The sequence below is a fragment of the Micromesistius poutassou genome, assembly GCF_964030765.1.
Source record: "Micromesistius poutassou genome assembly, chromosome: 9".
NCBI classification, from domain to species: Eukaryota; Metazoa; Chordata; class Actinopteri; order Gadiformes; family Gadidae; genus Micromesistius; species Micromesistius poutassou.
Window position 1 is genome coordinate 2,872,671 of NC_140279.1, and position 25,069 is coordinate 2,897,739.

Below are 25,069 nucleotides of genomic sequence, written 5' to 3' on the forward strand. Positions count from 1 at the left end.
TCTTTTGAAGTTGCTAATTATCTTACAGGGTCATGTAGGAATTTGATGCATTTCTTGATAAATAAATCGATAGATCAAATCAGGTTTTTAATATTAGCTTTGTCTACAAATCTAGTTGTAAAACTGTTATAGTTCTCCTAAAGCATGAAGGCTGATATTAACTTAGTAAAAAATATATTCTCTCTTATTTAGTCTCAACCGAATAGTGGCATAAAATTATTCACATTTTTTCCGCCTTGTTCATAATCAAGGGTGTGCCGTCTGAGATTGAACAATTCTTATAAACTGCTTCAGTGTTTTTGGCTTCAGTGCCACCATGTGGCCACGGTGAAGTAATATGATTAGTCTGGGAATGTTATGGTTCAGGTTAGAACAATAGTCAACTATTAGAAGCTTTATGTTACCAAAATCACACCACATAAGGGGGTTAGAGCTAGACCCAATACTACATTGTTATACTGTGATGTATTTAGTTGTCTGGCAGATCTTTTACCCTTCATAGCTGGATAGGCTCACTTTTTCCTTTAACAAGTAAAGAAAAGACTTAATGTGGAATTCAAAACATTTAGTTGGCTTTTGTGGATGTCATCAAGATAAATGTTACAACAAAATGATCTGTGTGTGTACAATGAGTATTGGCTGGTTTGTCTGTGCCTAAGCAAAAGTTTTGATTAGTTAAGCTGTCAAAGTAGTTTGATGGGTTAAATACTTTTTTGATTCTTCTGCAAGCCAGGTGTAATTGGCTGAATGCCATTGTGCATTTTTTATGACATTGAAGAAACCACATCAACCCTGTGAGTTTACGCAAATGTCCCAGAGTTTCCCCTTGATGGAGACGTGTGTATTGTTGTTTCTGGCAGACCTGCTTTAAACACATGTCCTTCAGAGGTGTTTTGTTTCTCACTCAAAGCACAGTCAAGACCCCAGAGTTTCTTGAGTTTTTTTTTGCAATTCGAATTTTCAAAATAAATGTTTTTCTATCTTTAAGCTGGGTCTTTGTGGTTCTCTAATGAAACGAGAGCTGGGAGAAGCACAGATGTTTGGTTCCAAGAGTACACCAGTCAACTCCCAGCAGAAGAATGCTGGACTGGCACAGAGAAACATGGAATACCTCTCCTCTCTAATAAAATATAATCACATGTTGCTGAGATGGACATCGCTTCATTCCCACAGTCAATATAGACATTCCACTTGGGAAATCCCATGTGAAGTCAGAGAGAGGTTCTCTCCCTCCTATTGTCCGGACCGGTAACCATAAATCAGGACTTGCCTAGATTGATGGCTCTCGTTTGTGCTGCTGAAAGCATAGTATGCTTAAATAACAGTGTGTGGCTTTATTCATATGCCTTGAATGTGTCCAAATGGTGTGTTACAGAATCAGTATACGTTTCAAACCAGAGACATGCAGTCAGGCTCAACTTTGTTTCACATACAGTTGGCACTGGACTGATTGTAAATCACACAACCATTAGTTGGTCAAAGTAATTTGCCATGGTTCCTTTTTCCTCCTTGTTTTTCCAATAATGTCTCAGAACAGAACATCTTCAACATGAGAATGGATGGAAATCTATCAAACCAAGTCCACCCCGCATGCTCTGCGTCTTGTCTGCTTAATTACCTTTCTCATCTCCTACCCCCCCCCCCCCCCCGGGGGCCTCATCTGGACAGGCAGGAGACCCCCTCCTGGGTCAGCAGACCAGCAGACAGAGCCCTGCACCCCAACATCTCCAGAAGGCCCTGGCTTCATGAAGAAGACCACCTTCCATCCCATGAATGAATGATACTCACACACACACACACACACGCACACACACACATACACACTCACACACACACATATCTCTTTTTCTTTGTCCCTGCTGCTTATTTTCTGAACGACCAGTGAAATACTTGCAGTGGAAGACTATACTTTAACAAGATGTTTCTTAATCGCTGAAGAGATATGCAGGAAATGTATCTGGCTCAGGAGCAGACCTGCAGTCATGTGAAAGGTATGTTTATGCAGCTGAGGGATTCCAACCTGATTTCTTAAGGGTCAAATTCCAACACTGAATACCCCTCAACCCTGACACGCACACACGCACGCACACACGCACAAACACACACACACACTCACTTACTTTCATCGCAACCTCACCCCCTTAGTACACTTGCTGCATATTTTCACTTCCAGTGGTCAGGTATGTAAGCCTATGCCCGTATATACAGCCGAGTCACATAGAGGATTACAGTGAAGCATTGTCTCACAAATATTTAAGGTTTTCCACCAAATATCCAACCATTACCCAAGCATGATATTCCCCAAAGGTAAAATGTAAGCTTTGTTAGAGTCTGTGCACCTGTCTCACTTTGGGTAGTTCCAATAGCAGGTTTGTAATGTGAGAATGCAGTTTAAGGTTAGTATGGCTTATTTCAATATATGAAATATATACAATGTTTGAAACATGGCGTATATCCAATAATGAACAGGATTTCTGGCAATGTCACCATTTACAGGTTAGTGCCAGACAGTTAAAACCTGTGATGAACCAATGGCTTTATGCCCTGTTATTGCATTCATCTTTTTATATGCAAAGTATGATATTTTATCAATTATTTAATTAATAACTTTATTATTTATTACATATAATGATTCCTTTAAAAAAAAAGATCATAAATAATACACAATCACAAGTCCATTTAACATTACAACGCATAAAGTTGTTACACTGTTTATACTGTGTTGGGTGATCCAATCCAGCTTTTTTTTCAGAAGAGTTTAGCATACTTTTTGGAAACTCCAGCAAAGATCTAAAAGGAGAACATTAATACTTCTGGTGTGATTTGTGTCAAACCCGCCTAACGTTAGAAAAATCTTTCCTGGCATAGAAAGTCCTACTTTAGGGCTATTGGACCGATATGTGGGAGCGCATTGACTCAGGAATGCAATCTGTGGTTAGAGATGAAAGAGAGACAAGGGGCAGAATGAAAACAATCGTACAAATCTCTTTCCACACCACAATCCTTGGTTGGAGACACCTATTATAATCCACACACCCCTCGCTCCAGGCTGCCCTGGGAATGAAAATTGTTTAAGGCTTGAGAAAAAGTATGCAAACGGTAATGACAAATTATATTAAGATTCAATGTTTATGACAATATCATATTATTTATTTATCATAGGTGCTCACATTATAGATGAGTTGCCCGGACAAGTATATGGGACCAAAAGAAAATATAAAAGGAGAGCAGAGAGAAAGTGGTAAAGAAGAAGGGGGTGAAAAGGTAACGGAGATGTAGAAGCCATAATGACATCGAAGTGGCAGTGGGCGAGAGAGAGAGCGAGAGACACTGAGACTAGAGGTAGAGTGGCAGTGAGTGAGAGAGTCAGTGAGAGAGTGAGTTGGTGAGGGAGGGAGGGAGGGAGGGAGGAATGAAAAGAGGGAGTGCTATAAGAGAGGCAGCCATAGAGGAAGAGATGACAGTAGATTATCCTCATTCCCTGTCTTCTCCTCTTCTCCCCTCCTTCTCTGCCAGCCTCTATCATGTTTGTGCTGCAGGCGTTGACTGTTATCTCTCTGACTGTTGTCCTGCTGTCGTCCGTCGAAGGTAGGACACAGCCGCACGCATTGCGCGTGTGTGTGTGTGTGTGTGTGTGTGTGTGCATGTTTTCTGTGTGTGAGCTGTTTTCTGTTAGTGCGTGTGTGCATGCATGCATGTTTGTGTGTGTGCGTGTGCGTGTGTGCGTGCACATGGATGCACGCTGCAGGTGGGCCGTGTAGCGGCAGAGTGATGGCGAAGTGGAAAGAGGAAGGTGAGAGAGAGAGGGAGAGGGGAGGGAGGAGAGAGGAGGGGGGCTATAGCAACAGCCTCATAGCCAGGAAGAGATGGATGTAAACAGTGAGCAAGAATTAGAAATGGACAGAAATCAAGTGCTGTGCGACGGTCATGCACTGTGATGTGTGTGAGCTTCTGTGGCGCTCTGTACTGTGGTGTAGGAAACATGTTGCCAAATGTTCGAACCGTGGTTGGTCCTTTAAAAAAAAAAAAAAAAAAGGGTTCCTGTTGTTAGCCTTCCCAGTCCTGCAGCTTTGTTTTGTTTACAACACTGTGTTGGAAGAAAAGCTATGAGTGATGTCTCTCTCTCTCTCTCTCTCTCTCTCTCCCCCTTGCCCTCTCTCGCTCTCTCTCTCTCTCCCGCTGGCGTGGCAGCATGTTTTGTAAAATGATGGGATGTGGTTCTAATTCCTTTGACATTCTTCTGTGTTCCTGTGTGTGTGTGTGTGTGTGTGTGTGTGTGTGTGTGTGTGTGTATGTGTATGTGTGTGTGTATGTGTTTTGTGACAGAGAGAGCGAGAAAGAGAGAGAAAGAGCACATCTGTGTGTGTGTGTGTGTGTGTGTGTGTGTGTGTGTGTGTGTGTGCGTGCGTGCGTGCACACGTGTGTGTGTGTGTGTGTGTGTGTGTGTGTGTGTGTGTGTGTGTGCGTGCATGCGTCCGTGCGTGTGTGCGTGTGTTTGTGCGTGTGTGCGTGCGTGTGTTTGTCCAGGGGGTTTGCTGCGAACAAAAGCTACAAAGACAGGCCTTGGTTACCTGTGTGACTAGCAGAACACTGACTTCAGCAGTTTGGGTTAATGCGTGGAGTGACATAATGACATATAACATAGCCTTACAGTGTTATACCACTTTGTGATGTTTGTACAAAGGTATTTTTGTTGCTCTTTATTATGAACGAACATGATGACGTTACAAGGCAACACAACCCCTATAGAAGATCCCACAGTACAGTAGAGGAACAACACATTCAGCTGAGCATGCTAGGACCAGTTCACTGTATCTTTCACTCTAATCTCTCCCTCTCATCAGGATCTGTGTAAACCCACTATGGCCCTCATGTGGGTTTCTTGTTTGTGTTTTCTTGCCATAACTTTGCACACACACCTACCCCATGACTCTCTGTCTCTGTCCCCTGTCCCCCCCCCCGCCCCAAATCACTGACTCCTTGTCCCCTTGTTCCCCGCTCCCCTGTCAGGTAAAGGGGTGCAGATGCAGCGGGACGTCCAGTGCTGCATGCTGTACTCGCAGGGCAAGGTACGCACCAAGGACGTGATCCGCTTCGAGGTGCAGACGGACGGCCCCGACTGCAGCATACAGGCCATCATGCAAGTATTCCAACAATTCCCCCCCCCCCCCCCCCCCCCCCCCACCCCAATCCCCTTCCTCACCCTCCCCCCCCTCCTTCCCTCCCACACGCTGCTCATGCTCCCGCATTGCACGCCTCAAGTCGTGCACGCATCGGGAGAAAGTATGCGTCTAGTTAAGAGCTGGGCTCCCTCACATGCATTGTAGTCCAGTCCAGGTCATGTTGTTATCATGGCAGCGCTCTTAGACGTAATGGCCCAGGAAGTGAGGAGGGGAAATATGCAGGGATAACAAGCACATGGTGAAAAAAATAAATAAAACAAGGACAATTACCTTTTAAAGCCAGCTGAACTTTGCTGCTTTGATTCAGTCTGTCAGAACAGCAGGGTTGAATTAAGGAAGGGGGGGAAAAAAGAGAAAACAGCAGGCTGCCTTGCATTACATGAGCTTGTCAGTGGAGACAATCTGATTCTGGCCCTGAGAACCTAAATGTCTATGTGTTTATCTGGGTTATAACAAAGGGGTTACCGTTGGTAGATGGAGGCTGTGTTAGACTCTCTTGTGCTGGGAGCCTCTCTGCCAGTGCCCATGGAGCAGCAGCCTCCACCTGGCAGCATGTTCTGCAAAAGGATGGGATGTGGTTCTAATTCCTCTGACATTCTTCTGTGTTCTGGTTTCCCAGAACACAGCCCAGCAGCAAACCAACAAACCAACAAACCCTCCGCAGTGATTCAAAGAGTTCACCGCATCGGAACATCATGGGAAGATAGAGGCAGCAAAGTTACCAAGAATACGTTCAATGAGACAATGGGTGTACGTGATTCTGATAGGGAAACTTTCACATCGTGGGTGGTAAATACAAAGGAAACAGAGGTGAGGGGGAGGGACCATCGTGGAGAGTTTAGGATTGGCCATGGTTGTGCCTTACGATTGATATTTCCACGACACCCCCCCCCCCCCCGAAGAATGTGATCCAGTGGCTGCAATCGTCCTATAGCGTCAGCAGCAGCACTGCTGCGAGTGACGAGTGCGTTACGTGACCGGAGGTGTCTCTCTGTCCCTCTCCTCGACTCACAGTCTGTACACCAAGAAGGCGGTGAAGTGTGCGGACCCCAGCGACCGCAAGGTGAAGAGGCTGCTGAGGAAGCTCCTCCAGAGGCAGAGGAGCAAGGCCCGCCGGACCATGTGGCTCATCCCACACGACAACCTGCCCGTCATGGCAGAGGTAGGCTCTTGGTGATGTGCGGTATGTGACGATGTGTCGCGTGTTAAAGGTCCCATGTCATACCACCAGGTGAGAGTGCGATTAGCCGCTACAAGCCGCTTTGAAAATTGGCCTCTTCCTGTGTTTTAAGTGATATCACAAGTGGGCGTGTCCACCTAGATCGACGTACAACGGATAGATGAGCAACGTTTGCTACAGTCCACCGGGTAGGCTGGTAGACGGATCTGTCCAGCACACACATCTAGGTGGACACGCCCACTTGTGATGTCTCTAGAGGCAGATTTTCCAAAATTTTGTATCCAGTACTATGCGATTTAGCATTGGGGCCGCATTTGTGCATTGATTGTCCCTGACGGATAGTTGAATAACTTAACTCATATGCTGGTTAATGTTTATGTAGAAATATATGATGTGATGTCATCGATATGATGTCATCGATATGATGTCAATATTGATGTCGTCATTGTGAGTCCATATCGGACTGTAACTGCAACATACTTTCTGTTGCTAAATTCATCAATCAATGCATTGGGTTTCTATGTATTTCAAACTTTGGGTGCTTTACATTGTTGGTTGTTAAAAGCATGAACAAATGGAAGACAGAATCAGAGATTTACTGCTAAGTAAGTCTGCTTGACATTTATTGACTTTTTTATGGTTTTATTAGGACAAGAAGAATAACTGGGCGACTTTCGATGTGGAATGAGAGGAAACAAGAGAACATTCATAGCTATAGGTAAGATTAAACTCTCTGAAATCCGTACATGCGGGTAGAAGAATTGTTTGAGGGTGTGGGACTCTCATCTATGTGTACATTTCCTAGCGTACAGTTGCTGAACATAAGCATGTGCCATATCCCACCTACTGAAATCATGTAAATAGGACTTATAAATGAGTCTGTCACAAACGTTTACCTCTTCTTCACAGGCCAAGTAAACCTTTTCAACGACTGGTCACCGTAGCCTGGCGGCGTTTTGGGACCTCCCCTGTAGTCTTGTGTGTGTGTCTCTCTCTCTCCCTCTACCCCCTCAGACCCGGGCAGCAGTAGGCCTACATAGTAGCTATAATCGCTTCAGATAGGTTCAACAACAAAAAACGAATCAAGTAAAAATAACTCCACAAAGTTAACTCTGAATACATAGTTTGAACTGCTTCGAATATGACGTGTTTTCTTCGGCAGATAAGCTAACCTACATTGCCACTATTGTGTTGAAAATATAATATAAAACATATCATACGCACTAGTGCTGTATTGCCCTGGTCTGCCTGAAGGTGTCTAGTCTACTACTATCATAACATCTACTAGTGGCTGAATTGTTTTGTATATGGGCTACAACCATAGAGCACGCCTCTTTTCATCAAAGGGACTGCTATATTTATCGGCAGACGTGTTACAATAGCCTACTGTAGGAGTGACAGAAAACGTCTGTTATAACAATGAGACGTTCAGTGCTAGTAGTGATGTATAGCAGTGAGATACATGCTGACTTGTGTGACTCGTATACCTTTTAGTCATTTGTAAGAGGAACCATACTCCGTAGAATGAGTCCATTAGCGTTTGTCGAGGGTGTGAAAGACATCGGGAGCGTCTTTCTAATATTAGCCTGCGCTTTTTGCACAATCCACGTGTCAATAGTGTGAACTCATCGCCCATCTCCACAGTCATGTCTCTGTCAAGGCGGCAAAAATAGAAAAAATAGAAATAGAAAAAGACTCACAACGGCAGGTACGAAGCAATAAAGTATCACGTGTTATTTTCTTCCTGGATTCACCTCGATGGCCAGACTCACGCGAAATGAGAAATCGTTCCCGATCTTTTTTGCCCACTCAGTGGACGTTGCAGACTGTTATATGAATAAATACCTGGTCTCCCAGTATGTCTTTGTAAAGGGCGCCAGCTGGCGTCCCTCAGAGGTTTTGATATGTATCAGCGGATGGGGATTGTTTTTGACACTGACTGTTTATCTTACCGTAACTATGCCAAAGTATTTGCCAAGTATTTCCATTAAAATCTCTGCCACGTGTCCTGGACGTTACAGTGAAGCATAGACAACCCAATCATTTCTGTTACCATGTTGTTGTAGAAAGATGCACTGTATGTTACAACAAAAAAAAAAGATGAAAGTATTTCAAGTGATCTCTTTTATAAATTAATCTGAAACGACCAGTTGTTCAAGTGTGTTTACTGTCTTTTCTTGCTCATGTTATTTGAGTAACAGTGAACGGTATTTTTGAGAGTTTAAACATGTATATATCTGTCTGTTTGTGTGTGTGTGTGTGTGTGTGTGTGTGTGTGTGTGTGTGTGTTTGAGGGGTGGGGGATTGACTGAACACTTCCTTCACAATCTGAATTAAGTAGAGTTGACATCTAAGGAGCCTATTACCCAGATATCAATTAAATCATTTTTAACCATACAATTTGGAGTTTTCTGAACATACTTTCAAAGTTAAAGCATTTAGGTCAATGCAGAACATAAATATTAGTTCTAAAAAAGTCTTTCAAATGAAGTGGAATCATGTACTCCTGACTTACAGCTATTGTGTAATAATAACACAAAGACATAATTGATGATATATACAAGCCATGATACTGCCTTCCACTAGATGTAGCAATTTTCATATTCAAAATATATCCAGACTTTAGAGAACACAAACACACACATACAAAATACAGATAATGATATGTCAATTCCTGAGACATTTATTTGTTACATCCAAACCAATACATTTAAGATTCCCATCAAAATACTGTATTTAAAGTATTAACATCTTCTAATATCCAGCCTTAAAAAACAAAAGTCTCCTACTGAGAAACAAGGAATACTTTCTTACTTTTGACATTTAGCCTTTGACTTCTACCTGCACACTATAATGCTTTTTTTTTGCTTTTTCCACATAATGTTGTTCTCAACACAAACTAAGTAACAGCCACAAGCAATTTCAAACTCTTTTCACAGTAGCCATTTCGCAAAACATTCAAATCAATCAATTATCATTTATTTTCCTAGTCAAAACCTTGAAACCCAATTTAAAATACTTTTATAAGTATCATATAAGTCAAGTGTATGTCCATACTTTGGCATACAATAGTTAATTAACAATCATTTACTGTTCAGGTGATATATCCAAACTGAAACAAAAACAACAACCTTTAAATTAATAAATAAACGAAAAGTACAGTAAACACAGTATTTCTCCTTACACATCAATGTATTCATTCAACATCAAAATATTCAACAACAAAAAAAGGTTGAAACAACAAATGCCTATTTCGATAGTGAACTGGAAACCAAAAAAAATCAAACATCAGTAAACAACATAACCAAAAAATACAATATAAAGAATCAAGCATCAATTGATTTTTTGACATTATACAAAAAATATATCTATATACTGTATATAAGTACACCTCAACCCCAGAACTAAGACAAAGCCATACAGTAAAGAAAACTCTGCCAAACACTCAAGTAATACAGAGACAAAGAACAAGCATCTGAATAGGGTTCAGAATCGTTTAAAATCAAATTAATTCATAATACCTAAGAGAAAATATTGTGCTGAATGGTCTTTGTTGGTATCACGTCGCCAAAAAGCACATCAGAGTCACATTAGAGGTAGTCGACTTGAGTATATGCAAATAATTAATTAGTATTTTAATTAGATCAAAGGCCATGCAACAAAATCCACCAAATCGGGCAGAAACACATATTCAATAAAAGGTTGTATGTGTCTTTGCTACCACTAGGGTATAGTGCTAGAATTTAGAAAAAACATTAAATATTACTCTTATTAATTATCTTGTCTGGTATATGATTAACAGTCACCATACATTTAAATTACAAAGCTTTATGCAGAGGTGTATGAATAACAGTCAACATACAATTGAATTACAAAGCTTTATGCAGAGGCATATGAATAACAATCACCATACAATTGAATTACAAAGCTTTATACGGAGGTATATGGATAACAATCACCATAAACATGAATTTCAAAGCTTTATGTGGGACTTCCACATAGACCAAACAAACGGGTTGAATGAATGAACTGTCCTGGCCTGAACTTTTCTGATAATTTCCCAGAGAGTTCAAAGTAATTTGTTTTAACAACCTCAATTTTTCCCACACATTTCAGAGTGGGAAGGGCAATTATTCAGAATATCATCTTTTGGTTATTGGAAGAAGGACATTTTGTGAACTTAGCTCTGCAAGCAGAGAACGAAATAACAAACAGCATTTCTTTGTGTGTGTTATCTTTTGTAGTTTTCACCCTTGGGAACGAACCTCTGAGTTTGGCCTTTGAGTTTGCCAATAAACACAAAGACATACTTTACCTCCAGAGCCCAGGTCTCTGGCTGCCCCTCACCACGCCCCGCCCACACACAGGGAGAGAGACGGCCGCTCTGTCGTACCCAGCCCGCTCCTTCAGGGGGCGGGAGAGGGAGCAGACAGATGGGCCTGGGCGTGGGCGATCACATGGGGGTCTCGCTGTTGTGGAGCTTCACCGAGTCGTTCTCCTGGCAGATGAGCTGGTAGGGCTTCTCGTTCTCCTCCAGGACCGAGTTGCCCAGCTCGGCGTCCTGGCCCAGCAGCTCGGAGCGGGACAGGTGCTCCACGATGCCCGCCCCCAGGGAGTCGCCCAGCACGTTGGTGGTGGTCCGCAGACGGTCCCTGAGAGGGGAGGAGGAGGGGGTGGAGGAGGGGGAGGAGGAGGGAGACAGGACAGGGAGAGAGAGAGAGAGAGAGAGAGAGAGAGAGAGAAAGGGGGGAAGGGGGGAAGGGAGAGAGAGAGAGAGGGGGGGGGGGAAGGGAGAGAGAGAGAGACAGAGATGGAGAGAGGGAGAGAAAGGGAGAGAGATAGACAGGAAGTGAGAGAGAGAGAAAGGGGGAAAGGGAGAGAGCGAGACGGAGAGGGAGAGAGTGAGATAGAGAGGGATACAGACAGAGAATATGTAACATTAGTAATACAATGGACATTTAGAGAAATGTCAAAAAAAAAAAAAACACACAAAATATTTAAAGCAATACAAATTATACTGAAAGTAATATTTGGGATATTGAAATTATTAAATCGGACATTTCAAGCACGACATGGGATATATTTAAAGTCATACATGTAAATAAATAAATGGGAGGTTTAAAGTCATACAAAAGATATTTTAAGCACTATCATATTTAAGGCCATCCACAGGATAGTTGAAGCGATAAAACAAGAGCAATCCCCACGGAGCTGGGAACTCACAGGAACCAGTCCACGGCGATGATGAGCGTGATGTCGTCTGTGGGCAGCCCCACCGAAGTCAATACAATCACCATGGTAACAAGCCCAGCCTGGGGGATGCCTGCTGCTCCGATGCTGGCAGCGGTTGCCGTGATACTGAGTGGGAGGGATACGGTGTTGGACAACCGTTATTAAATGGATACGATGAACCACCAGCACGTAGCATTTAGCACAGCGCTATCAGTAGCAGTCGAACTGGTACAAGTCACAAATCAGTTCTCGGTCATCTAGACCCATTAGGGGCATTATGTCATACATATATATATTTGCATCTTATAACATATTTGCATCAAGCCGACCATTCCTTTAGTATATTATAAAGGGCCACCTTTCTGATAACTGCTATGATATTCTAACACTTCAGCGGCAGCAATTAGTAAAATTAAGTAAAACTAGATAAACGTGTTCATTGAATGACTCAAAAGTATTTTGACTCAAATGACTCAAAGGTATTTTGAGTCATGATGACTCAAAAGTATTTTGAGTCATGGTTCAAAAGTATTTTACAGGATATGGTAAATATGCTGTGCATTGCTTATTTCAAATGCACTTATTTTCATTGAGTTCATTGAAATCAAATTCATTTCGATTTTCAATCATTTGTAATGCGGATGGGAAAAAAAGGGCGCTTTGACCGGCCTACCTGATGGTCAGGATCTGTCCAAAGTTGAGGTCCATGTTGTTGACCTGGGCGATGAAGATGGCCGCCACGGCCTCATAGAGGGCGGTGCCGTCCATGTTGATGGTGGCCCCCACAGGGAGGACGAAGCGCGTCACGCGCTTGTCCACGCGGTTGTTCTCCTCCAGACAGCGGAAGGTGATGGGCAGGGTGGCTGAGCTGAAGTGGGCCAAACAGAAAGGTAGAGTTCGAAAGTTAAGGGAAGCTAAAGGGAGTTACAGGGTGGCAGTGGCAGGAGGTAGAGAGCGTTGGTCGGCTGGTAACCGGTAAGGTTGCTAGTTCGATCCCCGGCTCCTCCTAGCTGAGTGCCGCCTCATCCTAACCGCTCTGGGCGGAGAGGTGCGGCGTCCCCTGTCTGTAAGCCGTAGAAAGGAACCATGATGCTAACCCGTTACTCCCGAGGACACTCAACTTCCTTTCCTTCCTTTCCTTTCCCCTAAAGGAAGCTCTCAGCATTCATGTCTTTTGGGACTATGAAAATGGGCTTTGGGGTAAAGGGAGACCACCATACTAGTCACGGATAACACAATAGAGTATTTCAGTGTGTTGGTGTACTTCTGCAGCCCTTTTGCCACCTCATGGAGTGGAACTCTCGGACCTCTATGCCCGGTTTATTCAACACAGTTTGCGTTGCATTTCAAAAGCGGACAAATCGACGATGTGACAGTCCAAACCAACATCTACTCTCGCTCACCTTAGCCACTAGAGGCTAACAGACAACTCATGTGAACAAAATGGAGTTTCAACAAACATAACACACAAAGACACTGAGCCAAAGAGTTCTCAGAAAAGGAAAGGGCTACTGTGGCGTCCTTTCCTTTTCTGAGAACTCTTTGGATCAGTGTCTTTGTGTGTTATGTTTGTTGAAACTCCATTTTGTTCACATGAGTTGTCTGTTACAAGCAGCAGTTCCTGGAAAAAGAACCACCATTTTCTGAGCAAAACAAAATGGCTCCCTGGCGGACTCGCCTGGACGAGGTGCCCAGGGCCGTGATGAGGGCCTGGAGGAGGCCGGCGATGAAGACGAAGGGGTTCCTGCGGGTCACCAGGAAGTAGAGCAGGGGCAGCACCAGCAGGCCGTGGATCAGGAGCCCCAGGATCACGGTGAGGGTGTACATGCCCAGCTGGCCCCCCATCTGGACCAGGTCCTTCATCTCCACGATCTTCCCCGCGATCAGGAACAGGATGCCCACCGGGGCGTACCTGGTGGGGAGGAGGCGCCGGGGGGGGGGCGGGGGGGGGGGGGATGTTGGGTTAGAAAGGTGTTTCTAACCCATGTTTTTTGTTGCATATTTTAATTGATGCTGCAACACACACATTTCCCTTTGTGGATAAATAAAGTACTCTAGTACTTTATTTATCCATGTGTGTGTGTGTGTGTGTGTGTGTGTGTGTGTGTGTGTGTGTGTGTGTGTGTGTGTGTGTGTGTGTGTGTGTGTGTGGAAGTGTGTGTGTGTGTGTGTGTGTGTGTGTGTGTGTGTGTGTGTGCGTATGTGGGGTTTGTGTGTGTGTGTGTGTGTGTGTGTGTGTGTGTGTGTGTGTGTGTGTGTGTGTGTGTGTGTGTGTGTGTGCGTGTGTGTATGTGTGTGGCGGCTGACCAGATGATGACGGCCACCAGCCTCATGATGGCTTCGTTGAGGCTGTCGAAGAAGTCCCTGAGGGCCTGGCCCTGCTGCTTCATGCTGCCCATGACCAGGCCCAGGCAGATGGAGAACACCACCATGCCCAGGGCGTTCACCCCGCTGGAGGAGCCCGACACGGGCACCGTCTCCACCACCGTCTCCTGCAGGGGGGGGAGAGCCAGGGGGCGAGGAGGGAGGGAGGGATCTCGGATTGAGAGAACACGACCAATATACCTCATGTGTTTATTGTCGACCAAGGGATGAATAGATGCTCTTTGTCACAGTGTTCCTCATAATGCATATTTCGATCTATTTGCTTTTTAAATTTTATTTTATATTTACCGTTTTGCTTTACCTTTGCACTATTCAGAATTATTTTGCACTTTTTAGAATTTATTTATTGTAAATATTACTTATTTTTTTTCACTTAATTTTCTCCTTTTCTCCTTATTGCACCGTGGGTCAGAGACAAATGCAATTTAGATTCCTCTATTTGTCTGCACATATTTTGGAATTGACAGTAAAGCTGACTTTGACCGTGACTTTGGATTGTAGCCAAACCTATTTGGATGCTTATTCTACATTTTTGCGTGATATTTTGCTTTTGTGTCCTCATTAGAATGGAAGGATTAAATTCAACATTTTCTTCCATGCTTGCCATGAACATCTCAGTAGTGTCAGTGTGCGTCAGAGGTCCTCGGCAGGCCGGTCAGTGAATGCACCCCCCACCTGGATGGTGTGCAGGACCCTGCTGAGGTTGACGCTGAGGGCAGACTCGCTGGCGTTGAGGGAGTCTGTGAGGTTCAGGGCCACGGTCACGTTCCGGGTGCTCACCATCTTCTTGTACACGGTCTTATACTGCCGGGGACCACAAGGGAACAGCGGAGGTCATTTAGATTTGAAGTTCAGAATCGGTACATGACGCGTGATACAAACAGACCCACTTGTTGGTGGTGACATGATAACTGTTGAATGATAAAGGCGATTCAGAAAAAAGTGGCCCAAAAATATTCAAATAAACAAAGCAAAGCAAGCAAACAATGAATAAATCAATGAATAATATTTCTATAAATTTGTATTTGAAAAATATTGCGATTGAGAAGGGAACAATCTCACCTGTTTGAAGCAGGCCTCCACCAGGTTCGGTGGAAACATGTTCCTGAAAGCGTACACAACGATTCGATGAATGACTTGAATGAATGAATGAATTACTGGAGATGTTAATAGCTGGATCTCAAAACACAATCGATAAACAACAACCAAATCCGATCCAATCTCATCCATTTGATCTTATGCTAACACATATCACCCGGCACCTCCCACAACTGCTGTGCCCAGACTCTCAGAACAACAACCCAGAATCCTTTGCTTTGTGGGCGTGTGCCGCGTCACCTGATGAGGTCCAGGAAGGCGTCTGCAGCCTGCACCGGCTCTATTTTCCCGCCGGCCTCCATGAGGCTGTCCCGGCTGCCCTTCCCCGGCCTGATGATCATCACCATGACGATGCCGATGAAGACGGCGATCAGGGTGGTGACCATGTAGTACACCACGGCACGCACGCCCATCTTCCCCGACGCCTTGCTGTCCAGAGAGGAGATGCCTGGGCTCACAGAAGGAGACGGGGCCATGAAGTCCACGAACAGATGCATTGAGTTGATTGATGCCGTGTTAAATACACAAGTATGAGTATGAGCTGTAAAATCTCATTCATATAAATGTAAAAAAACAGTGTGTGTGTGTGTGTGCGTGCGTGCGTGCGTGCGTGTGTGTGTGTGTGTGTGTGTACCTGTCACTAGACTGGAGATGATGAGAGGCAACACCAGCATCTGTAACATCCTCATCAGCAGCTCCCCGGGGAAGGAGAAGTACTTAATGGCCCTCAAGGACAGGTTGTGGGGACGCAGGGCGAAGCCCAGCAGCACACCTACACACACGCACATACACACACACACACACACACACACACACACACACACACACACACACACACACACACACACACACACACAGATAGACAGACAAATACACACACACACACACACACACAGAGACAGACAGACAGACACACAGACAGACAGACACACACACACAACCCCTTTTTGGTTAAGTTGTAACCAAATGATTTGATCATTTCAGAATTGAATCATTTGTTCATCACAACCACATCGTCAACACCAACCACAAAACACTCCCCTGTTAACCAATAGTAAAACCCCATCTGCAAGACCACCACCACCTCCACCACCTCCACCTCCACCTCCACCACCTCCACCACCACCTCCACCTCCACCACCTCCACCACCACCTCCACCTCCACCTCCACCACCTCCACCACCTCCACCACAACCACCTCCACCACCACCACCACCACCACCTCCACCACCTCCACCACCACCTCCACCACCTCCACCACAACCACCTCCACCACCACCTCCACCTCCACCTCCACCACCTCCACCACCACCACCACCACCTCCACCACCACCTCCACCACCTCAGCCACCCCCACCACCTCCACCACCACCTCCACCACCTCAGCCACCTCCACCACCACCTCCACCACCACCACCACCAACTCAGCCACCCCCACCACCTCCACCACCACCACCACCACCACCACCACCTCCACCACCTCCACCACCTCAGCCACCACCACCACCACCACCTCAGCCACCACCTCCACCACCTCCACCACCACCTCCACCACCTCAGCCACCTCCCCCACCACCTCCACCACCTCCACCACCACCACCACCAACTCAGCCACCCCCACCACCTCCACCACCACCACCACCACCACCACCACCTCCACCACCTCCACCACCTCAGCCACCACCTCAGCCACCACCTCCACCACCTCCACCTCCACCACCTCCACCACCTCCACCACCTCCACCACCACCTCCACCACCTCAGCCACCCCCACCACCTCCACCACCACCACCTCCACCACCACCTCCACCACCTCAGCCACCCCCACCTCCACCTCCACCACCACCTCCACCACCTCCACCACCTCCACCACCTCCACCACCTCCACCACCTCAGCCACCACCACCACCACCACCACCTCAGCCACCACCTCCACCACCTCAGCCACCACCACCACCACCACCACCTCCACCACCACCTCCACCACCTCAGCCACCACCTCCACCACCTCCACCACCTCCACCTCCACCACCTCCACCACCTCCACCACCTCCACCACCACCACCACCACCACCACCTCAGCCACCACCTCCACCACCTCCACCACCTCCACCACCTCAGCCACCCCCACCTCTACCACCTCCACCTCCACCACCACCTCCACCTCCACCTCCACCACCCCCACCTCCACCACCTCCACCACGACCACTGACCCAGTGCCACGGCGGCCACGGTGAACAGCACAAAGAGGTTCTTCCTGAGGAAGCTCCTCACGCCGTCCCGGGTGACGGAGCCCATCCTCTCCTTCAGCCGGCTGCCTCTCCTCTCCATGGCCCTGCGCACGCGGCTCCGCACGCCTCCTGCTCCTGCTCCTCCTCCTGCTCCTCCTCCTCCTCCGCGACCGCCTCTCTCCGCCCGGGGGGGCTGGTCGGTGTCCTCGTTCAGGAAGAGCGTGGCGCTGGTCGAGGGCTTCTCGTTTATGATCAGACCCAACACCTGGTCTAGCAGGCTGGTCTCATGGGAAACTAGATGGGGGGGATGGGGGGAGAGACAGAGAGACAGAGAGAGAGAGAGAGAGAGAGAGAGAGAGAGAGAGAGAGAGAGATGGGGGGGAGAGAGAGAGAGACAGAGATATAGAGAGAGACAGAGAGAGAGAGAGACGGAAAAAGAGAGAGAGATGTAGAGAGAAGGTGAGAGTGATGAATGAATGAAAAGTGCATTTTTAAAAGTTCTATAGAGAGATTTGTGTTAAGTAGGGGCAGGAATAGTGCGGAGTGAGTCTTTGTTCCGCGATGTTTACAGGGGACCTAGAGCTAGGTGTATAGCCCCCAATTGCTCCCAATTGCTCCTTTGAACCGGTGTTTCTGAATTCAATCTACGTTACTGTGGATAAAAGTGTGGGCTAAATGACAGTAATAGCAAGTTAGGTTTGTATTCAAGGTTTGCTTTTCATGAATTTGTCGTTTTCTCCAAGACTGCTTGTGCTTGTCATGCTCATTGACTCTGCCGCTCCAAACCACGGTTTGTGAATACACAGCGCAAAAAAAACCCGGTCTGATTTTCAAAGAGAACCATTTTGTTTGCTGATGAAAATGAGGAGCGCCTGCTGGCTGAGTTAATGGGTCTCAATGTGAAGGGTCGATTCAAATGCAGAGTGCTCGTGAGACGGGGAGCGTTTGGAAATGGCTCCATAAGGCATGACACAAGCGTAGTCTCTCAAAGGTAGAGTCGAGCAGTAGAAAACGGAGCCCGGTTCAGACGGGCTCCGAGTGCTTCAGTACATCTTCAGAAGGATGGGATTTAGTCAAATGGAGAAAAAAAACGTATACAAATCAAACAACCTATGCTACATATTTTACAGGACCTCTTGGCACTATGATAAACCGATAAAAATGTGTAAACCAGCTTCATGACAAAACAAATCATGTGAGGCGATATTGAGAAGATATTGTAAAGTGCTTTGGATAAAAGCGCTATATGAATGCAGTCCATTTACCATTTACCAAATCAAAACAAAGACCCTGCCAGGAAACCACGGATCAGTTATTGTCACACATCTCGTGGGTTTCGTTGTTGAAACGAGGGGGGGGGGGGGGGGAACCATTAAACCAATGCATGTTGTAGTCGGCCATGCTGTAATCACATTACTGTGGAACTAATTCAACACATCTGGGAGTAGGCAGTGACCTTTCTCCAGCATGGCAGAAACACTCCAATCAGGACATCCATCCTTCAAACAAGACGCTTGATTGCTGTGGTCAAGCGACATCAAACAAGAAACTTGAGCGCTGTGGCAAAGCGACACATCACATAAAATGTTCTTCTTACCTTTTTCTATTTCAAGTCAAATCAAAGGATTTGTGCTGAATGTGGTCCTCTTCTGTCCTTTTCAGAACAGCGTTAACCAGTGGTACACTCTTGTTTCGTCTGCCACTCTACTACCGCCGGGCTCTCAACACAGCTAATGCATCCAGTTGTAATTGTAAGGCATTGTAAACGTTGCTCCACACACCTACGACATCCTGTTAAAACCCCCCATCGACTCAAGAACCATTATTCAGTGTTACTCCACCTCCACACATAATAACTATGCTTATATGTAGTCCATCGAGATGGCCCAATAGTCTATAAAAAAAAAATATTGTTTTTCCTTGTGAAGCGCTTTTCTATCGATTTTGTTTTGTCCATTGTTCTGAAGTAAATCTCGTCAGCAGCCATTGATGAGTGGGCTGTGGGGGTGACCTCAGATGACCTCAGATGAACCAACCCGTGATTCACTTGGGGATCAGAGGCAGAAGAACAGCCTGGCTATGTTACTCTGTTTTCAGTGTTCACTGATTATTGTGTTGTATTGTGTTGTATTGATTTTCTTCAAATGAATTCTGTGAATTACTGGGATTATGTCAAAGCAGAAAAGTAAATGTCCCATTTTGGAATTGTATTGCCATCCCTAGATAAGGATATAGTAAGATGCTCACTTAGGAAAAAAAAACACCTGTCAAGGTTTTGACTTTGACTATTTAAATAATAACGATAATGTATAAAATAAGAGTTACTCAAACAGGATTAAAAATAAATACACGCTTTCAAATTAGAAATTCACAGTCCATTGGTCAATCTGGATGAATCTAAAACGAAACAGCATGTATTTCCCGTATGGGAAACCTTAACTTCTTAGTTGACCATATTTGCATCTTTCTACATATCTATCATGTAATGGCTCCATAAACTACAGTGCAGATTTGCAGTCTGAGGGAACGGAGGGAGGTCTCCTGTCCCCTGCTTCACTCTCCCAGCAGTTGGACATTAAAGCTGCATGAACCAGCAGGGCCAGATGGGAGAGAACCAGTGTCCCTAGACAAATGGCACAAGTTGTATTCATGACAACAATGATATGATATATTGTATTGATTCAATATAGAAAACATAGCTACGGAAATTTGTTTGGGGTTGAGGTAGGCAAATACAAAAGTAAAAATGTGTCAATGTAATTTAGTTGATGTCGTCATTTCAAACAATCAAAGCAGATCACGAGTAATCAAACTCATCACGCATCTCCTGGTCCCAGATGCCATGGAAGGTCTCAACCGTCTCACCGTGCTTTGCTCCAGGATATCTCAACAACGACATGATCAAGGCCAGCAGAAGCAGTTCAGAGAGGGAGCGCGGGACATTTATCTGGGGGTCTGAGCGGAGGATAGTTAGGCTGCAGGGATAAGGTGCCCTCTCAACCACACAGAGGTTAAGCCTGCTGCATCGCACAAGGCACAGTCACTTTGAACCCACTGACACAACATGATATGAGAAGAATTTGCTAGGAATTTTAGATTTATAGCAAATAGTATATTATTTTCCACCACAATGGTTTTGGAAGCATATAGGTAAAGCATATGGGCAACCATTAAAACACTTTGCTCTGCCAAGGTTGTCATGTGCAAGGTGCACATGTGAACACAAAAACTCTATTCAGTACATTCCCTTGATGTAAAGCTGAGATGATTGCCAAAACCGACTGACTTGGGAACTCAGAAATCACTTGACCCATAAAAAGTTCATACTCAATACCTCAAATATATATTTTTTATACCATTTAAGAAAAAATTTTAGTTTCTATATTGAAATAGGTTGAAGTCACTTTTGGCTTTTTAAATGAGCTAGTCAGTTAGTAACAGCTGGCAACACTAAGCAGCTCAAGTTTGCTTCCTCAGCATTAGGTCAGTTGGATATATACTCACCACTCATGGTTCAGAGCAATTCTTGCACCCTCCTGACCGTTTAAAATCCCTTCCAGTCTAAAGTGTGCGGTCTGAGTGGTCAAAGGGATTCAGGAGAGGTGTGTGTGTGTGTGTGTGTGTGTGTGTGTGTGTGTGTGTGTGTGTGTGTGCGTGTGTTTCTGTGTGTCTGTGGCCGTATGGCCAGAGTGAGCAGATATCTCACTCTGTTGCTTTTATAAGCACATAGACATGAAAAGACTTCTGCTCTCCTGCTGGCTGACATTCTCACACCACAGTGTAGCTGCACCATGTGCACTCTGACTACACACACACACACACACACACACACACACACACACACACACACACACACACACACACACACACACACACACACACACACACACACACACACTAACACACACACACACACACACACACACACACACACACACACACACACACACACACACACACACACACACACGTATGCATGCTTCAATTATATACAATCCTATGTTAATATTAAAAGGGAATATTGTACTAACTGGTATTAATGCTTTAAAGTAATCTTCAAATTAAAGGTAAATAGGGAAATTAAGATGTATTTTTTTTACATATAAGAGACAATTCAATGAGTTAGCTGTTGTCAGCTCCCCTCATCACATAACTTGAAATTAATTATCAAAAGCCTAGGTATAAAATCCCATTTATCCCTCAAATCTCATCATCAACATGTTGGTTGATGGTCTGTTAGACCATTTTCAGACAATGAAATAAGTTCATATTCTACACGGTAATATAGGAAAAGAGAGGGTCGAACCGAGTCCGTCTATTAAAAAAAAAGTAATCAAATGAAAATAGGGTAGGCCTACCCTGCTCTTCTCAAGCTGTTTGAATTGACGTTGATCGGCAGGATTGACGCTTTTCGACAGGATCGACGCTCTTCGACAGGATCGACTGGTGTTTTCCGGCAACCTAAAAAATTATTGCAAATAATATGCATCAAACATATAGAAGTTACCAATTTAATTTGTGACCGCTACCTTAAAAGATACATGAAATATGATAATAATAATGATAATAATAATATATGAAAGTGAAAAACGTTATCCATTTACCGTCACTAATTAAGAGTTGCATTAAAACAATTAGTGAAAGAAAAGCATCAGCTTTACGCACAGCCATACCTCATCCAAGGCGTTCCCTCTATCTCCGCTCAAACAAGACAACAGTCTTTCCACTAATCTTACAGTGTATATCTTATCATCACTTTCTTTCCTCGTTTACTGGATAAGACATCGCGGATTTTTTTCTGAGACCCCCCCCCCCCCCCTCCCCCACGGCTACGCAGGAAAAGCGTCTGCAAGATGCACGGCGAGGTCTGCGTAGGAGTAGGAGAGGTTAAGGAGTCTTTCTGCACGGAAACAAGCCACCTGCTGCCCATAGAACTGTGAAAAAAAACAGTTTCATTAGAACAATTGACATCTATCCATGAATCTCACCATTAAACGCTGCGTGTTTAATTCAATGAATAGCCTACTTGGTGAATATGCAAGGGATAATGTATAGAACGCCGGTCATTATCGGGAAATAAGCCTTATTTTAGATAATGACTGGCGACGTTCTATACATTATCCCGCTTATTACACGGCTACTTGCCAAAACGAAAAAATGACTTCACACAGTGTCTTTTTACAATTAGGCTACCATTCGTAGTGTTGTTCCCTTTTTTTGTAGGATAGGCCTATAAGCATATTGGCATCCCTTCTTCCCCAGGTTCTTGCGAGGAACTTAGACTTCGCGCGTGGAACGGGAGGGGGGGGGGGGTATGGTGGATCAGGAGGAGGAGGAGGAGGAGGAAGAGGAGGAGGAGATGAGAAGGTGTAAGAGAGAGATGGAAATTTAAAAAAAATGGAGAAAACAAAGTGGTGTACAGAGTCAGTTAAAGTCAGTCATTGCTGTTGTCTGCAGTCATTGCTATGACAACTCGCCTTGTCTTCTCTTGCCTAGGTGTACAGTGTGGGGTTCTCCCGGGACCCACGTATCTGTGACCCCTCCACACGCAGCAGCCCCCTCTCTCACTCCCACTCATCACGAGCGATGGAGCGTCGATGCCAATACGTCGCCTTTTCCCCCGGAACCAGAGGCTCTGGAGAGGCCGGCTCGGCCAGGATACAGTGCGTCCCGCAACACTGGTGATGGTCTTCATAAAGAAGTCATCAAAAGTCATAAAGCAATTGAGATATCGTCAAGAAAATGTGAAAAATAAAAAAGACGGAAATTGATTTGAAAAAGTGGTTCAAAATTTCAGTGACTGTGATTTTATGTTGCTGGCAGCACATCAAATGTATTTTCCATCTGGGCATATTTCACAACACATGTAGTGGGAATGGATTTACGCAGTGTTGTTGTGAAGGCAGCTTACTGGTTCCAACGGAGAACCGAGGGGATATAGGGGAGCAGATTGCATCGCTATGGCAACACAATTACCACTGCCATAGTGTGGGAGGCATGGGCCATGTATGATCTATGGCCAGATATTGTCCAGAGGAAAAAACAACCCTATTCATCTCTTTTGTAAACGATTTTTTTAAGGTTTTTTTTGTTCAAATGTTTACCGTTTTGTATAACTCAAAAGCCATGATTCAATATGATGATGTTCAAAATGTAGATATCATTCAATGTATCCGTTGAACAAGAAATTGTAATTACTTTTGTATTAATGGTGATTAATCAGAACCCTTAACGTCAAAAGATAAGGGAAGATATCAATCGTTGCATACAATGTAAGTATCAGGGGACCTATAACATGCGCATCCTCGATAAAATGCAGTGGAAACTATTTCTGATTTTAATAGTAACGCTTTTTTATCAGTTACCTAGCAACAGACCACGTGCTCGTGTTGTGGTACTGATGAGGGCAGACGGCAGTCGGGCACAGAGCCTGTAGTACGAGGCTCGGCGTCAGTGCGTGGGCAGTGGGCAGCCGCCCAGATATCATGTGCTCCGGGGGGGCTCCTGACAACAGTAGCAGGAGGAGCATGTGAAACGGTGCGTGAATCCCAAAGCACCCCCCCTCAGTCTCTGTGCAACAAAAACACTCTCTTACACCGACCTTATTGGTCCCACACACACACACACACACACACACACACACACACACACACACACACACACACACACACACACACACACATCGCAAACGCACGCACGCACACACACACACACACACACACACACACACACACACACACACACACACACACATCGCAAACGCATTCGAGCACACACAGACACACACACACACACACACACACACACACACACACACACACACATCGCAAACGCACGCACAGAGGCACGCGCGCACAAAAGGGTTTCCTCATCAATTATTTCTCAAAGGGGGATTCTGGCTCAGCATCACACTGGATCCAATCCCTCCCATGACGAGACAAACACCATGGTATTTAGGACTTCAGAATATGCGTGAAAAACGTTGGGAAAGCAAATTTCACTTCAATCAATTCCAAGGTTTAACCCCTAAAACAAACAACCATGAACTTGATTTATGTTCACGAGGTATGAAATTCACCCAACAATGTGTTTGTGTGAACACAGTTGTTTTGACTCCTCGCGGTCTTGAGATATGTATCAACGCTCTTCTAAACTGCCTCAGGCCATGATCCAGCGAGCCCCTCAGAAGGAACATGGTTGGTCTCGAACTCTCGCGTTACCAGATGAAAGTAGGCCGAGCTCTTGAGTCCAAATGCCTTGGTAAACACATAAAGGTCAGCGCATAGATCCTTTGAAATATCATGTGATTAGGATTGGCCTGATGGATGAAAAAAACTGGAGTGACTGTAGAAAATATAGGATGGTTATAGTTTAGAATATTGTATGAAAGTACGTGATCAGCATGACATGCAAGGGTAAACTTCAGATGTGTTTCTTATGAAAAAATACTTTGTACACTAAAGCAATGCTTTCCAACTAGTGGTATGGGTACCACTGGTTGAAAATCCGTGGGATGGGTACCACTGGTGGTGGACTATATAGATGATTTAACCTAAATATACTATATATATTCACTAAATTAAATTGTATTTAGCATTTCAAAAATAGTGTGACTTCACATCATGATTTCCATTCATGTTTCGGGTGACTTTGTGGAGCATAAGCAGCGTTGGTGACTTTTTCTTTCCATTTCCCACTGACCGTGGCCTTCTTGCAGTAATAATTGTGAATATAGGGGGGACGGACACTCTTTGCTCAGC

At 45.0% G+C, this 25,069-nt stretch overlaps 2 protein-coding genes across 2 annotated transcripts; one reads left to right on the forward strand and one right to left on the reverse strand.

Moving 5' to 3' along the window:
- Positions 1 to 3,524: 3,524 nt before the first annotated feature.
- Positions 3,525 to 7,410, forward strand: ccl44 (chemokine (C-C motif) ligand 44; the record flags this gene model as incomplete). Its single annotated transcript, XM_084473199.1, has 5 exons — positions 3,525 to 3,588; positions 5,011 to 5,140; positions 6,198 to 6,345; positions 7,013 to 7,081; positions 7,273 to 7,410. 4 exons carry the CDS (start codon positions 3,525 to 3,527, stop codon positions 7,049 to 7,051), a joined length of 381 nt encoding a protein of 126 aa, XP_084329325.1. The 3' UTR covers positions 7,052 to 7,081; positions 7,273 to 7,410.
- A 3,406-nt stretch (positions 7,411 to 10,816) lies between these two features.
- On the reverse strand, positions 10,817 to 20,820 carry slc1a6 (solute carrier family 1 member 6; the record flags this gene model as incomplete). Its single annotated transcript, XM_084473518.1, has 11 exons — positions 10,817 to 11,015; positions 11,587 to 11,721; positions 12,269 to 12,463; positions 13,274 to 13,507; positions 13,903 to 14,087; positions 14,656 to 14,784; positions 15,043 to 15,085; positions 15,319 to 15,526; positions 15,713 to 15,850; positions 17,292 to 17,603; positions 20,814 to 20,820. The coding sequence occupies 11 exons, from the start codon at positions 20,818 to 20,820 to the stop codon at positions 10,817 to 10,819; spliced, it is 1,785 nt and encodes a 594-aa protein (XP_084329644.1).
- Between the last annotated feature and the right edge of the window lie 4,249 nt (positions 20,821 to 25,069).